Source organism: Cordyceps fumosorosea (assembly GCF_001636725.1).
Source record: "Cordyceps fumosorosea ARSEF 2679 chromosome Unknown scaffold_7, whole genome shotgun sequence".
In the NCBI taxonomy this organism is placed as follows: Eukaryota; Fungi; Ascomycota; class Sordariomycetes; order Hypocreales; family Cordycipitaceae; genus Cordyceps; species Cordyceps fumosorosea.
Window position 1 is genome coordinate 340,795 of NW_017387307.1, and position 14,260 is coordinate 355,054.

General features: G+C 56.6%; 4 protein-coding genes across 4 annotated transcripts; all 4 read left to right on the forward strand.

Annotated features, from left to right (window-relative positions):
• Window positions 1–1,324: 1,324 nt before the first annotated feature.
• On the forward strand, window positions 1,325–3,208 carry ISF_03647 (WSC domain protein; the record flags this gene model as incomplete). Its single annotated transcript, XM_018847253.1, has 1 exon — window positions 1,325–3,208. The coding sequence occupies one exon, from the start codon at window positions 1,325–1,327 to the stop codon at window positions 3,206–3,208; it is 1,884 nt and encodes a 627-aa protein (XP_018705460.1).
• A 622-nt stretch (window positions 3,209–3,830) lies between these two features.
• Window positions 3,831–5,912, forward strand: ISF_03648 (NOL1/NOP2/Sun domain family; the record flags this gene model as incomplete). Its single annotated transcript, XM_018847254.1, has 2 exons — window positions 3,831–4,031; window positions 4,089–5,912. 2 exons carry the CDS (start codon window positions 3,831–3,833, stop codon window positions 5,910–5,912), a joined length of 2,025 nt encoding a protein of 674 aa, XP_018705461.1.
• Window positions 5,913–6,329: 417 nt separating this feature from the next.
• Window positions 6,330–8,102, forward strand: ISF_03649 (Glucosidase II beta subunit-like protein; the record flags this gene model as incomplete). Its single annotated transcript, XM_018847255.1, has 2 exons — window positions 6,330–6,428; window positions 6,501–8,102. 2 exons carry the CDS (start codon window positions 6,330–6,332, stop codon window positions 8,100–8,102), a joined length of 1,701 nt encoding a protein of 566 aa, XP_018705462.1.
• A 2,589-nt stretch (window positions 8,103–10,691) lies between these two features.
• Window positions 10,692–13,433, forward strand: ISF_03650 (hypothetical protein; the record flags this gene model as incomplete). The annotated part of the gene is made up of 1 exon (XM_018847256.1): window positions 10,692–13,433. One exon carries the CDS (start codon window positions 10,692–10,694, stop codon window positions 13,431–13,433), a length of 2,742 nt encoding a protein of 913 aa, XP_018705463.1.
• Between the last annotated feature and the right edge of the window lie 827 nt (window positions 13,434–14,260).

The following is a 14,260-nucleotide window of genomic DNA, read 5'->3' on the forward strand; positions in this document are numbered from 1 at the left end:
CCATCACTGGCAGCCCCCTCTTCCTTCAACACTTGGCCACTCACGCCGGCCTAGCGTGAGGATGGTTGGCCAATCATGATGCCAATGTACCTGGCGGCGGCCGATGGAAGTGAGGGGGCATGAGAATGGATGAAAGAAAGGCAGCCAGGGGGTTCCGGCGTCCAGAGTCGTGCCATGTTCGCGTGGTGGGATGCTGCGTATCTGCCCAGGTGTATCTGGTAGGTGGTGTCATCGCAGCAAAGATTCGTGAGAAATAAAATGGACGGTGGTAAGATTTGGTTTCCCAGAATAACAATTGATTGATTTCGTCCGGTCCATCAAATAACTGACAGGCGACTTGGCTCGTCTCGAATATATACCCTCCGCCACCGCATATGGTCACGGATCGTCGTGAATAAGATGGCAATTCGTATTTCTGAGGCGGTACTCAGCAGGGGCGCTCACAATATGTTGTATGTAGCGCCCGGCGCCAAGCTTGCTCTGCCTCTGCCTGCTTTTCTTCTTATTTCCCTTTTCTCTTAGTTATTGACGGCACAGGAGAGGGCCCGGTAATACAGGTAAACACTATCGGCAGCCCGCACCTTTATTAGATGGCGGATGCCGCTGAAAGAAAATACTGTCAAAATGAAAGAGAAATCCCAGAAGCTGAAGTATCTGCAAATCTCCAGCCAGTCAAGTCACCTCACCCGTGAACCGACCCCTGCTCGGCGTGTCAGTGTTCTGCAGCTGCATCCCCATTCACTCTTTCATCCACACCCACCACCCACTGCCCACCACCTACAGTGAGCCGCATCCGCTGCCCTTCCCCCACCACCACCAAACCAACCAGCACTACCACTGCACTTCCACTACTCGCTGCTTGTGCGCGGTTCCCTTCATTCTTAATCCCACCCGCTTCCCCTCCGCCCATCTTGGGGCTTCCTTACTTTTCTATATCTCTTCAACCATTCTTCTTTTCGTATCTCTGTCTTCATCTCTCCTCTCTCTTTTTTTCATTCCCTATCCACTCTCCTTTTAACGTGCCCACATTGCTGGACGCTTACCCTCCTTCCGACCTCCTCCAGACAGCTTTTGCTGTTTGTTACGCTCCTTTCTGCGTCACCCATCACGCGCAAGTCCGTGTGATTGTCCCCGTCCAGCTTCTTTTTTCCGTTCTTTATAGACTTACCGTCTGTATCTCTTTCACCGTCTTCTTTCTGGTGCTCTGGTAACACCACGATTCACCCACTCGAACAACCCGTCTCCCCGACTCATCTTCTGAACCACCAACAACTCCAACGCAAATTTGCTCCTTGCTTCAAAGGCAAATCGAAAATCGGTAACCATGAAGTTTAACACTGCTGCCGCCTTGGCGTCCCTCCTTGGTGTCGCCGCTGCAGCCAAGGACAAGCGTACCTTTGCCGTCCTGCACTTCACCAACAAGCAGCTCACCGTCGCTCGCGCCGATCCCATCGTCACCCCTGGCAAACCCTCAACTCATGTTCACCATATTCTGGGCGGAAGCGGCTTCAGTCTCAGCTCGACCGGCGCCGATCTCCCAAAGTCCAACTGCAGCACCGCCAAGGTAAAGGGCGACAACTCCAACTACTGGTTCCCCTCGCTCTACTTCAAGGACCCCAAGTCCAGCAACCTCGAGTCCGTCGAGCTCTTCTACGCCAACGTCTACTACTTCTTCGAGCCCACCAACGACGACATCAAGGCCTTCCCCATGGGCCTGCAGATGCTCATCGGCGATCCCAGCCTCCGCACCCCTCCCGCCGCCGGCGCCACCTCCAACCTCGACCCTTCCAAGGGTCCCGTCCAGCCCATCAAGTGGACGTGCCCTCGCAAGGACCTCGACAAGCCCGGCTGGCCGCTCAACTCCAAGGGCCTCACCTCCGGCATGCAGGATCCCCAGAACAAGGGCGAGGGCGTCGGCTTCCCCGACGTCGCGTGCGACGGCTACGCCTCCCCGCTCCGCGCCGACGTCCACTTCCCCTCCTGCTACAACCCCCAGGCCGGCCTGACCGACTACAAGAACAACATGGCCTGGCCGCAGGACAACAAGGGCAAGGCCGATTGCCCCAAGGGCTGGATCCACGTCCCCCACCTCTTCTTCGAGGCCTACTGGAACACGCCCGCCTTCTCCGGCCGCTGGGAGCAGGGCAAGGGCCAGCAGCCGTTCGTCCTCGCCAACGGCGACGTCACCGGCTACAGCCTGCACGCCGACTTCATGTCCGGCTGGGACGAGCCCCTCCTGCAGCACATCATCGACACCTGCGACGCCGGCACCACGGGCATGGAGAACTGCGCCGGCCTCTTTTACGGCCAGAACAAGGACGAGTGCACCATCCAGTCGCCGGTCGACGAAAAGGTCACCGGTATCCTCACTGCCCTGCCCGGAAGCAACTCCCTCACCGGTTGGTCCTACGGTGCCGGTGACAAGTCTCCCCAGCCTAGCCAGGGCCAGTCCTCAAGCGCCGCTCCTGCTCCCAGCAGCAGCGCGCCCCCTCAGTCTTCTGCCTCGGCCCCCGCCTCTTCTGTCCGTGCCTCTTCCGCTCCTGCTTCTTCTGCACCGGCCTCCTCCGCCTCGGGTGTCCCCAGCTCTTCTGCCTCGTCTGGTGTATCCACTAAGCCTGCTTCTCCCTCCCAGTCCGGCTCTCCCGTCCAGTCGAGTGCTTCTTCTCAGACGCAGTCTAGCAATGGTCCTTCGCCGACCCTCCCCACCGCTCCCGCCAGCTCCGGCGAGTGCAAGCCCGGAACCGTGCACACCGTCTACAAAACCGTCACTGTTACTGGCACCGCCATCGGCACCGCTACCGCCACTGCCCCTGTCAGCACCAGCACCGGTGGTGCTGGCAACCCAGTCGGTGGCTTCAAGTATGCCGGCTGCTTCAAGGATACCGCGAGCCGCGCCCTCAACGGCAAAGTGCGTCCCAACATTGGCCGCATGAGCAACGAGAAGTGCGTCGCCGAGTGCAAGAAGCTCGGCTTCTCCGCCGCCGGCACCGAATACGGCGGCCAGTGCTACTGTGGCAACGAACTCGTGGGCTCGGAGCGCCTCGACAACTCTGCCTGCAACATTACCTGCGAGGACAATGCCACGTCCCAGTGTGGCGGCAGTTGGGCTCTGTCCGTCTACAGCGAGACTGGCGAGGTCAACATGAAGAACGCTCAGCGCCGTCGCCACGCGCATGATCATCTGAAGCGTCACTCTGGCCGCTTCTAAACAGTGTGCGCAGCGTCTTAATAGGCAGCGAGCAAGGGTTTTGGGTTTTGATTGCTGTTGTCAATTGTGGCACTTGTCTGGTCTTGATCTTGGATATTGCTTTGTTCTGGGTTAGGGTGCAAAAGTCGGGTTAGTGATTGCTCATTGAAGCAAGGGACGTGCAATTTGAGAGGCTGAAATTTTCATTTTGAAATTTCTCACATTTTGTACCATGACAGTTATGACTTCTTCTTCTGCGTTTCCTGGGGTCTTTGGCCCTAGCGACGACGAGCTCTCAGCGGGCATTTTGGACACAGAATTTTTTTCAGCATGGCATTCATTGTATAGAAGCCATTGGCGGGTTATATAGAAACTTTCGAAATTCATCATTTTCCCGCACTTGATGGATAACTAAATTCATGCATCATATCGAGGTCAAGTCAAGTTGTGACTTACACGACCGTTGTGAGTTGTGGGTCAACCACGGCTAATTGCATTCGCTGCAAGTTTTCAGTGCCTGACACACACTCGAAGTTCATCGACCTCTCACGCGCGCAAGTGTTTCTGCCTTCCGCCTCCATCGTTTTCCATCATTTTCATTCTTTTCTCCTTGTCTTGAGGGAGTGGATCTTTCATCCCCGCCATGTCCCTCTATCACGAGGGCGCGGAGGTGGTGGTCGCCTCGTCCACAGAGGGCGGTAGTCTCAAGTCGCGAACTTTCGGCCGCCGAAACATCAAGTCGAAACCCGGCCAGCTTTACGCCCTTGTATTTGAGACGTGCAAATGGAGCATGGTTTTGAAAGAAGTCATTGATTCGTCTGAAATCTTGTCAATAGAGAAAAAGGTGCGGAAACACTTTGGAGCAGGTAGCTCAGGAACGATCCGCTAATCCTTCTTCCAGCTTACACCTGTCCTTGCTCTGTTGCTAGTGCACGACTTGTTATTAGCAAAGGGTGGCGTTGCGCTTCCCAAGACTCATGGACTCAGAGTGACGATTGAAAAGCACAAGGCCAGGTTAACGTCAGAGCTGACGCGCGCGAGGTTGCGGCGCAAAGCACCTACAATGGAGGCCCTCAAGGAGCAGATTGATCGCGCAGCGGCCGGTGAAGAGGCGCAGATTCCGCGCTGGGTCCGCATCAACACGATAAAAACTACGATAGAGGAGCAGCTCAACACGACATTCAAGGGTTACGACCAGGTGACAACCATTCATGAGGTTCTGGCACCATCCACGACGCCGACTGGTGGGAAGCAGCGCCGGATCCTGATCGACCCTCACATCCCCAACCTCGTCGCAATCACGCAAGGCATCGACCTGTCCAAGACGGAGGCGTACGCCGAGGGCCGAATCATCTTCCAGGATAAGGCCTCGTGCTTCCCGGCCTACCTGCTGGACCCGCACCCCGAGGACGGCGACGTGATCGACGGCTGCGCGGCGCCGGGTAACAAGACGACGCACCTTGCGGCGGTGTGCCACGCCCGACGGCCCGACTTCGTGACGCCCGATGGCGTGCAGCGCATCTTTGCGTTTGAGAAGGACAAGCGCCGCTCGCAGACGCTGACCAAGATGGTCAAGATCGCGGGCGCGCAGGGCTGGACGCGGGTCGGCTTCGGGCAGGACTTTTGCCAGGTCGACCCGGCGGGCGCGCAGTTTGCAAAGGTGGGCGCGCTGCTACTGGACCCGAGCTGCTCGGGTAGCGGTATCGTGGGCCGCGACACGATGCCGGAGCTGCACCTTCCAGGGACGGCACCGGGAACAAAGGCGGGCCAAGGAAAGGGGAGGACGCCTAATGGTAAAGAGGACAACAAGACGAAGAAGAGGAAATTGGATGACAGGGAGGCGGCTCAGAACAGCGTTATGATTGATGACGAGGGCAACGAGACAGTGGTCAACTCGGAAAAGGACCTCGAGGCGCGGTTGCAGGCTCTGGCTGGCTTTCAGCTCAAGATTCTACTGCATGCGCTCACATTTCCCGCAGCAAAGAAAGTCACATACTCGACGTGTTCGATACACTCCCAAGAGAACGAAGATGTCGTCATGAAGGTGCTCAAATCCGAGGTTGCGCAACGACGCGGCTGGCGCATCATGAAGCGCGCCGAGCAGGTCCGGGGCATGCGCGACTGGCCGGTGCGCGGGCTCCGCGAAAGCTGCGACCGGGACGCCGAGGTGGCGGACGCCTGCATCCGCTCCTACAAGGGTGACGGGCTCGGCGTCATGGGCTTCTTCGTGGCCGGGTTCGTGCGGGACGGCAGCCAGGACGAGGAGGCGGCGGCGGCGGCGGCGGCGGCGGAGGACCCGGACGGGCCGTACATTAGGGATGAGAGCGGCATGATTATGCGCGATGCGGCCGGGATGCCGTACCTGAAGACGACAGGAAGACCGGTGGAGCTACTGCCGCGAGATGAGAGCGAAGAGGAGGAGGAGGAGGAGGAGGAGGATGAGGATATGGATGAGGACGGGCCGTATGTGAGGGATGCGGCGGGGCTGATTTTGCGGGATGATGACGGATTGCCGTTTCTGAAGAGAAAGAGTAAAGCGGGAGACTTGGCTGTGGTGGAGGAGAGCGAGGAAGATGAGGAAGACGAGGAAGATGATGATAGTGATGGGCAGGGTGAGAGTGATTACGATAGTGAGGTGGATGAGGATGGAGGAAGTGGGAGTAATGGCGATAGCGAAGAAGATGGTGACGAAGACGAGGGCGACTGGGACGGATTTGACGATTGATGATGTTGATTTTGAGCTTGGTGGACTTGGATCTTGATTATGAGCGAGTTGGGTCAGGCGTGCCACAACAACACAACCTGCTATGAAATGTCGAATTTTAAATTTCCAACAATTCGCTTTTACTTTAATTTGGCTTCAAAATTAAACAAAATAATACTCCATTACCATCTTTGTGGCCCCCAGCGCAGGAACTTCATCCGCAGTCGCCGTGTTAGTGCGGCAAAACGTCGGGTCGTCCCACAGTGACGATGCCAGCTCAGCAGGATTCGGGACGCTGAAGCTGGCGTCCCGCAGCGGCGGCTTATGGCACATGTGTCCTAGACAGGTCCCAGGATATCCGCTTTCCATCAACATCACAACATGCCACATTTGCCCGTCGCGGCTCTATGTGACGCACAACCAGGACATTGCGGCACGATGCGCCGAGCGACTCTATTATTACTGGCGGCGTCCCGTCTCTGCGCGGCCAAGCCGCACAGCTTTAGCATCCACGAAGATGTTCTGGCACACCCAGAGGTACGCAGACCGGCAACAGCTACCAGGCGCAGGGATTGGGCAGCGCGCTAACACTGGGCTGCTCTGATATAGTTCGAGGTCGTTTTTGGAAGTCTCGCCATTTCCGAAAAAGATGCGAAACTACTCGTCCAACACCAAGCTGAATCAGCAACAAAGGCGCCGCAACCGACTACGCACGTCGACGGGCGTGGCGAGGGCGATGACGAGACGCCACTATACATATACGAAATAGTCAACATGGGTGACTACAGAGCCATTTGCTCGATACCAGTGATCGAGGCCCCGCCCGCGGAGAACAAGACGGCCACAGAGCTGGCCAAGGCCGCGGAGGCCCGCGAGGAGAGCCGCGCCGTAGCCAGTGGATGGGAGCTCATCGCCGCCCTGGAAAACACATGTCTATACTACGTTTCGGGGTGGTGGAGCTACTCATTTTGCAGAAACACGGAGATTGTACAGTACCACGCCCTGGCAAGCAGTCCCAAGGGCCAGCCACCGAGGCGCGACATGCACTCGCCAGAGTACGTGCTGGGGAGGGTGCCCACGATCCCCTCGCACGCGTCTACCACGGCGAACCCTGCCGACTACGAGCTGGACCCGATCCCGGCCGAGGTTCAAGAAAAGGGCAAGCAAAGGTACCTGGTACAGAAGCTCGCGGGCGGCACGATATGCGACCTAACGGAGCGCGAGCGCACGATCGAGGTCCAGTACCACTGCGTGCCGGGACTACAGGCAGACAAGATCAGCTGGATCAAGGAGGTAACGATTTGCGCCTACGTCATGGTGATTGACACCCCGCGACTGTGCAGCGACGCTGCGTTTCTACCCCCGGAGCCTACACGAGCGAATGCCATCACCTGCAACCCGGTGTCCGATGAGCCGTCGCTTCTCTTGGACGCGAAAAAGCAAGTCTATAATACGAACGAGGAGAAGAATACGGAGGCACAGACCGGTGAGGCTGCGAAAGACGCAGAGACGGCCGAGGGCGCGGCGGCAGCGGCCTCTGCGCTTAAAGAGCTGCTCCGGGGCACGGGGGATGGAGCCAAGGGCAAGCGGGCCGTGGTGGGCGACATCAACGTCGGGTCGCGGAATATCCTTTCTCTGGGCGACGAGGCGGGCCGGGCGCCGTTCAAGCTGACGCCGCCGCGGAGCTTCTTGTCGACCGGCCTCGCGCAGGAACCGGCCAAGCTGCCGGCAGTGGTGGTGGCACAAGGCGCGAGCGCAGAGGAAGGCGGCGGGGTGGAGTCGCTGTCGCGGGAGGACCTCAAGAAGCTGGACATTGACCCGGATACCGTCAAGGAGATGGCGGCGCGGGTACAGAAGCTGGCGGGCGACAGAGGCTGGCGCCTGGAGGTGTCGGACTCTGAGCTGGCAGGCTTGCGGGAGCTCAAGGGCTACTTTGACAAAGACGAGGAGGATGACGGGGAGCCGGTGGAGGATAGGCCCAAGATCAAGACGAAGCCGAAGCAGAAGCAAGCGAACAAGGAAAAGGCGGCTAAGAATCCGGGAAAGGCGACTGACAGGAAGGCGAACAAGGTCCAAGCCCAGGGCGGTGAGGAAGCGGAGGACGGTCCGGCGGGAGGAAGAGATCCCGAGGAGGCGGGGTTTGATGGGGATTGGGACGAAGCGGAGGAGGAGCAAGGCAGCCAGGAAGAATTCTACAGAGATGAGCTATAGGATTTGCGGAGGTAGTCGATTCCGGCCTGGACTTTTCTGTGGTTGTCTATATCGATACTGATTACGAGACTGGTTTTGTTCTTCCTCCGGAGGCAAGTACGAAATGAAGGATGAAGAATGAGGGCATTGTTATTTTAGACTGTAACGATAGCGAGCAGTGGTGGCGTTTATACATACAGAGGGCTTACTAGTAGCTTGGCCATGAATGAAACCGATCATCTAGATTGAACAGAAGCTAACAAGGTAAAGGTGATGGAGCATGAAGAAGTTTGCTTTGTGATAAAGTGGTGGTGAGAAGTGGGATAGAGCTGGTGAAGTGCTGGGGCGTCCGGCGGGGCGGCTTCTTTTCCCCGGAAAGATGAAACGGGGCCGTGATTGGGTCCCGCGTTGGCGGTGCGAGTGGAGCAAAAAAAGGGGACGGCAATTGGCTGGGGGGATGGAGGGAGGTCTGGAGTTTTGTTTGCTTCTTGGGGAGAAGAAAGGGAGAGAGCGGAAAGGTTGGCGGCTTTCTCCTGCAAAAAAAAGCCAGCGTTCACGCCCCTTGTAAATTTGAACGTGGCAGTGTCGAAAGCGATGGCAGAACGTTATGTGGGACGAAGCGAACGCTTTGACAGACTGGGATACAAGGGGTTTGGCTGACTCGGAGAAGCAGGACAAGGACAGGCGCAGAAATGTGCATGATGTTGAGGTGTTTTTTTTTTATCCAAGTGGCCGTTGTTCTTTGACCTGCAAGGCTCCGGGGGGGAAACGCAGACAGGGTGGGCAAAAGAAATATGGTGCTGGGAGGGGGAGGTTTCAGCGAAGAACAAGTAGGGATGATGACAGCGCAGGGAGGAGGGCTGGCTGAGGTCTGCAGGAGTTGATGAGCCTGTCTGTAGCTGTCAATGTTTGAAACAGCAGGGCAAGGATGTGACGAGGGCTACTGGTAGAAGCTGGGATGGCATCACGGAGAGTATTGCCTGGAAGACGACTCCCTGCTTCTACCTGTCCAGACAGATTCCACGCCAAATCATTGTTGGACTACTTTTTCCCCTTCCTTTCTACGATACAGTTGACCGCCAGATTGGTCTTTAACGAGCAACTAACTACTAATGTACCTATGGACGCTCCTGTCAAGGCACCTCACTAATGCAGCAGGTGCAGGCTAACTCGACTTACAGCGGTTTGCAGAATGTCCAGAGGTCCATCAGGGCCCCGTTCAGGCCCCATTGTTTTTAGGAGTGCCCAAGCACCTGGGTCGGCCCATTTCATGGGCAGCTTTGCCCACTCTTTTCCAGTTATGTACGTACATAGGTTAGTTAGTCAACTAAAATAGTTTCTAAAAACTTCCAATTTCCATTTTGCTGCTGCTGGCAAGGGAATAAATAGGCTAACGGGCCGCAGCGCCCACCCGCAGCGTCCGTCTCCGCGTCCGCTTCTCTCACCAGCAATTCAAGTTCCATTCTGCTGGTCCGCCTTAGAAAATCAGTTCCTGCCCTGTCCTAGCGCAAAGCCATTTTCATCATCACTACTGGAAAAATCTCCCAGCCATTCCCTTTTTATCATTTCAATATTCTTCTATTTTTATTAGTAGTTTTTTTTTTCGAACCCCTGCTCCTTCATGCACACACCACCACACACACATTTACATTAACTATTTCCTTCTCCTTCAATTTCTCCCTGCACTCTCCTTGTTCCCTTTTCTGTTGTACATGTATTCGATTCTCCGATGATGAACTATATCAAACGTCACCAATCTTATCCTTGAACTTGCTTCCGCCTTGGTCCGTTGGGTGAGGCTAGCCGCCGCTGCACGTCGTTACAGGCAACGGGCCGCCCACCACTGCAACCCAACGGCACGCCACGACCAACCACACATGCAAACGCCAGCAACACTTGCTGCCAAACCACCAAACTACCACACACCACCCACAAAGACGTCGCCTCTTTTCCGCATTCCTGTCGTTGTTATTTTTATTTTACTATTATTCCATGATCCGTCCCGCGCCAGCTCGCCCTGCAGACAAGAGACAGGAGACAAGAAACAATTCGCCTAGTCCCGTTACTCTAGTACCACTCTGCCGCCTGTCTCACGCCTGATTCTTGACTCCCTCGCTTGAACTCTCAGCTTGGCCCTCGTCTTCCTTACACCATACGAATCCTTTTCTAGCTGCTCGCCCCGAATATTCTCAAAATTACAAGTTCTATTATCATCCTCGCTTTCCGACAGCAGCCCCCCACTCCTCGCCATCAACAAGCGACCGCCCAACGCAGCGCCTCCCTTAACCACCTACGTACACCCGTTCGAAACAACAAAAACAACACATTCAACTCTTCCCTGTCGCATGGGTTTGCCTCCGCGCTGGCGCAGAGATCCGCAATCGCCTCCCGTCAGCATAGTCAACCGCCTTGCGATGACCGACATGTGCCCCTGCTCTTCTGCAAGCCTTGTCTGACCCATCTGCATCCTGCTCGACCACATTACATCTGCATTCCATGCTCTAGCCAGTCTCTGTTATCCTTTCCTCTTACCGATCCACCGTGCCGCTGCGCTGCCCTCATCCGATCCGCTCCTGTTCGTTCCCCAAACGGAAATACAAACCTCCCACAATGGACCCTTCCTTGTCCCAGCCTGGCCAGCGGCCACGGCCACCATATCCGCGCGCTCCCTCTCGTGCCTCTACCATTGCTAGCAACACCCGCAGCGTGAGCAGCTCCAACACCTCGCACATGCAGCCCGCCTCGCCTGCCCAGTCCTTTTCTCACCCTCAGCGTTTTCACTGCACCGCCACCGCGGCGTCCCCGCGATCCAGCTCACGAGCCACGCCCCAGCTCTCCCGCGAGGCTAGCGGCGACCTCGCCCGACCTCCCACGATGTCGACCTTTCTACAAGAGAAGCTTCAAAAGGAGCGCAGGGCAGAAAGCGAGAAGCTCGGCTCCTCCACCTCGTCCCGTCACAACCTCGACCTGAGCGCCTCCGTCGACCTTGGCCGTGTCGCCACCGATAGGTCCTTTCGATCCTCCGACCACGAGCCACAACGGCCACAGTCCAGCACCGGCATGGAGTCGGGCAAGAAGAAGGGCCTCGGCTTGAAGGAAATGGAGCAGGTCGTGTCATCCCTCCACAAGCAAAACTTTGACTTGAAGCTCGAACTGTATCATCGCCGCGAACGACAGACCAAGATGGAAGAGCGCCTTGAAGCGCTCGAAGCCGAGAAGCAAGTCTCCCAAAAGCTGACGGACAAGCTGCTGGCCGACTTAGACAAGCGCGACAAGGCCATCGAGGAGGCTGTCAGCATGATTGTTGAGCTCGAGGCCAAGGTCGACCAGCTGCTTAACGAGCGCACCATGGTCCAGCATGTCGAGAGCCAGGGATTCTACGCGTCAACCGACGGCTTCGACGATTACAACGACTCAACAGCCAACTCGTCTACTGGGGACCTAGCACCGCTCCCGGACCGCTCCAAGACGCCTACTGTGACTCGCATGCCCAGCTTCCTCTCTGATCGCAAACCGACCACCGAAAATCTGAGAAACATCTACGTTGGAAACCGCGCCAGCGTCATGAGCCTGCGATGCGTATCCGGCGGTCACTCAGAAGCAGACAACGCTATGGTGAACGGCTTGGCCAGCCCTACGTTGAGTGTTCTCAGTGAGAGTTCTTTCATCAGTGTCTACGGCCAAAAGGGTGACACGACCGTCGTTCCTGATTTCGATGAGCCCATCGCTTTGAGCGGCTTCGATGGTAGCTCTCCAGTTGTGGTACAGGAATCGCCTCCAAAGAGTCATGTGAACAACAACCATTTACTTGCTGGCAAGTATCAGCAAGAATACAGGCCCGCTACGGTGCAGCCTGTCAGAGACTTGCTGACCCAGAACTCACCGCGCCAGCGCCGGGAGAGAAGCAACTCTGAGGCTCGTCCCACCGCGGCAGATACTGCGACTCACCACATTGTCCGCAGCGAGGCTTCTCACATTCAGCATTGCAACAACAGTGTTCACGGATCACCTGCCCGCCGGTCTATGAAGGATGAAAAGAGAGCTGCATTGAGAAAGGTCGTGACGGACGCCGGTGGTGTTCGTCTCCACGACCAAGCGTTGCCTCCGACGCCAGATACCATCTCGTCGTCGACACTGCAAAGGTACAAGAACTCCAACGAAAATCTCTCAGTGCGCCATCAAACGTCAAACGAAAGACAGAGAATCCCGTCAAACGAGACACGACAAGCGCGGGAGACCCAGAGCGCAGAACAAAGCGGCGGCGTGTCCCTGATGCAAAAGGAAGCTCCGCGCAACGTACGCAGCTCGCGACCTGACACTGGTGCAATGCCTAGCTACGACCTGTACGGTGCCAAAAACATCCCACGGCCTCGCTCAGCCGGCGACACGACAGTCTCTCACAAACGGAAAAACTCGTGGGACAGCGACGACTCAGACACCAAATCGCTCCAGTCCAGTCTGGATATCTGGATGCGCGAAAGCACCAATCCCCAGAGGACGACGGGCCGCGTTTCGCCGGACCTCTTTGGGTTCCCGACCAGCATGGCCAATGGCGGCTGGGCGGCCAGCTCCCTCTTCGACCCCAAGCAGAGGCTCGGCGCCATGCCCAGCACCGACTACATGCACGACTTACTATCCTTGCGAGAGGCATTGCTGTCGCCTAACCTACCGCCCCCGCCCCCGCCGGATAGACGCTCAAGCCTGCACGGACATGTTGGCCGTTCCGCCTCGGCTATGCCCACGACTGAGAAGCCGCTCGCCGCCGAGGGCACATGGCAGCCGCCACCGCCATCTGATGTCGCTGCTGCAGCTCGGAATCGTCGCAATAGTGATGCGGTCGACCTCCGTTCCAGCACGCGCACACCCGTTCAAGGCGAACACAAGCGAGGCAACAGCAACGCCAGCCAGCACCCGCCCATCTCGTGGCAGCAGGGTCCACGAGCCGGCCTCAAAGGACTGTTCCGACGCTCCCTGCCCGGTAATGGCGGGCCACCAGCAGCAGCGTCGCCCGCCAAGGCTGAATCCAGCCCGGGTACGCAGGAGACGGATACTCCATCGACAGCGGCGGGATGGGCCCCCCGCAGCAGCGCCGGCGCGAATGATTGTGATCGTACCGGCGCGACGCCCCCGCCCATCATGCTCAACAATCCGCGCCAGGCCGCCCGGCGCAGCTCCGCCGCGACTGCCACCTCGTACGAAGGCGGCGGCGGCGGCGGTGGTGCCGTGGTGTCGCCTGACGCACAGTCCCTCCCGGCAGCCGACGCCATATCCCAGCATAGCATCCCGCACTCGCAGTCGACGACGGGAGGGCGACGCAAGTGGCTGCCGGGCTTCTCGCGCAACAAGGCGTGAACATGCATATAATACACACAAGTACATTGATAGTGCGCTTTCACGAGCACGAAATTTCTCTTTGCAGCATCTTATAACCGTCTGAGCACATATCATTAGCGTCAGAACTTGGCTTTTCTTCTTATTCTTCTTCATCTGGCTGTAACAGTACCAAGGAAGGGCATTTATTTCTTTTTCAGCATTGTTAGGAAAGTATGGATAGGATCATTGTTTATTCGACCAGTTTTTTCTTCTTTTGTAGCTTTTTTTTTTGGCATTTCTGTTATTCAGGGAAAAGGCAAGCAAAATATGATTTTAGTTGTACGCCGACGAGGCGTGTCATTGGCAGAATGCAAACACATGTTGGATTTCCATCTCATTTCACCAAGTGTCCGCTTCGTGAGGTTATTAACTGTGATTCATATGTGTTACTATCACTACATAATATGCGACATGTACATTCGAAATCCCATCAGCTGTCTATATCTCTCTATCCCTTCGAAGCAACCGTAGGCAAGCCACAGAGTGGCTGAGATGCACTCTGTGGCTAGACGATCCCATCACACCATCGAGCACAGACACACGGCCGGCCGACATGGTGGCGTGCGCTACCACATCCCGTATTAGCAGATGTTGCCGACTTAATGCATAATATTGATAAGAGTGAATTATTAGGGGCGATAACAGGTTCAACTTGAGCATTGCCAAATATTTGTATCTATCACTTGCTGGTAACTTCTACTATAATTGGTACACTCGTTATTCGCAAGCGTCTCGGCGTACCCGCCCAACCCCTTTGGTCGCAAGCCTCAAATCGCCGTCCCGCGTCACCCGGCCCAAAAGATTGT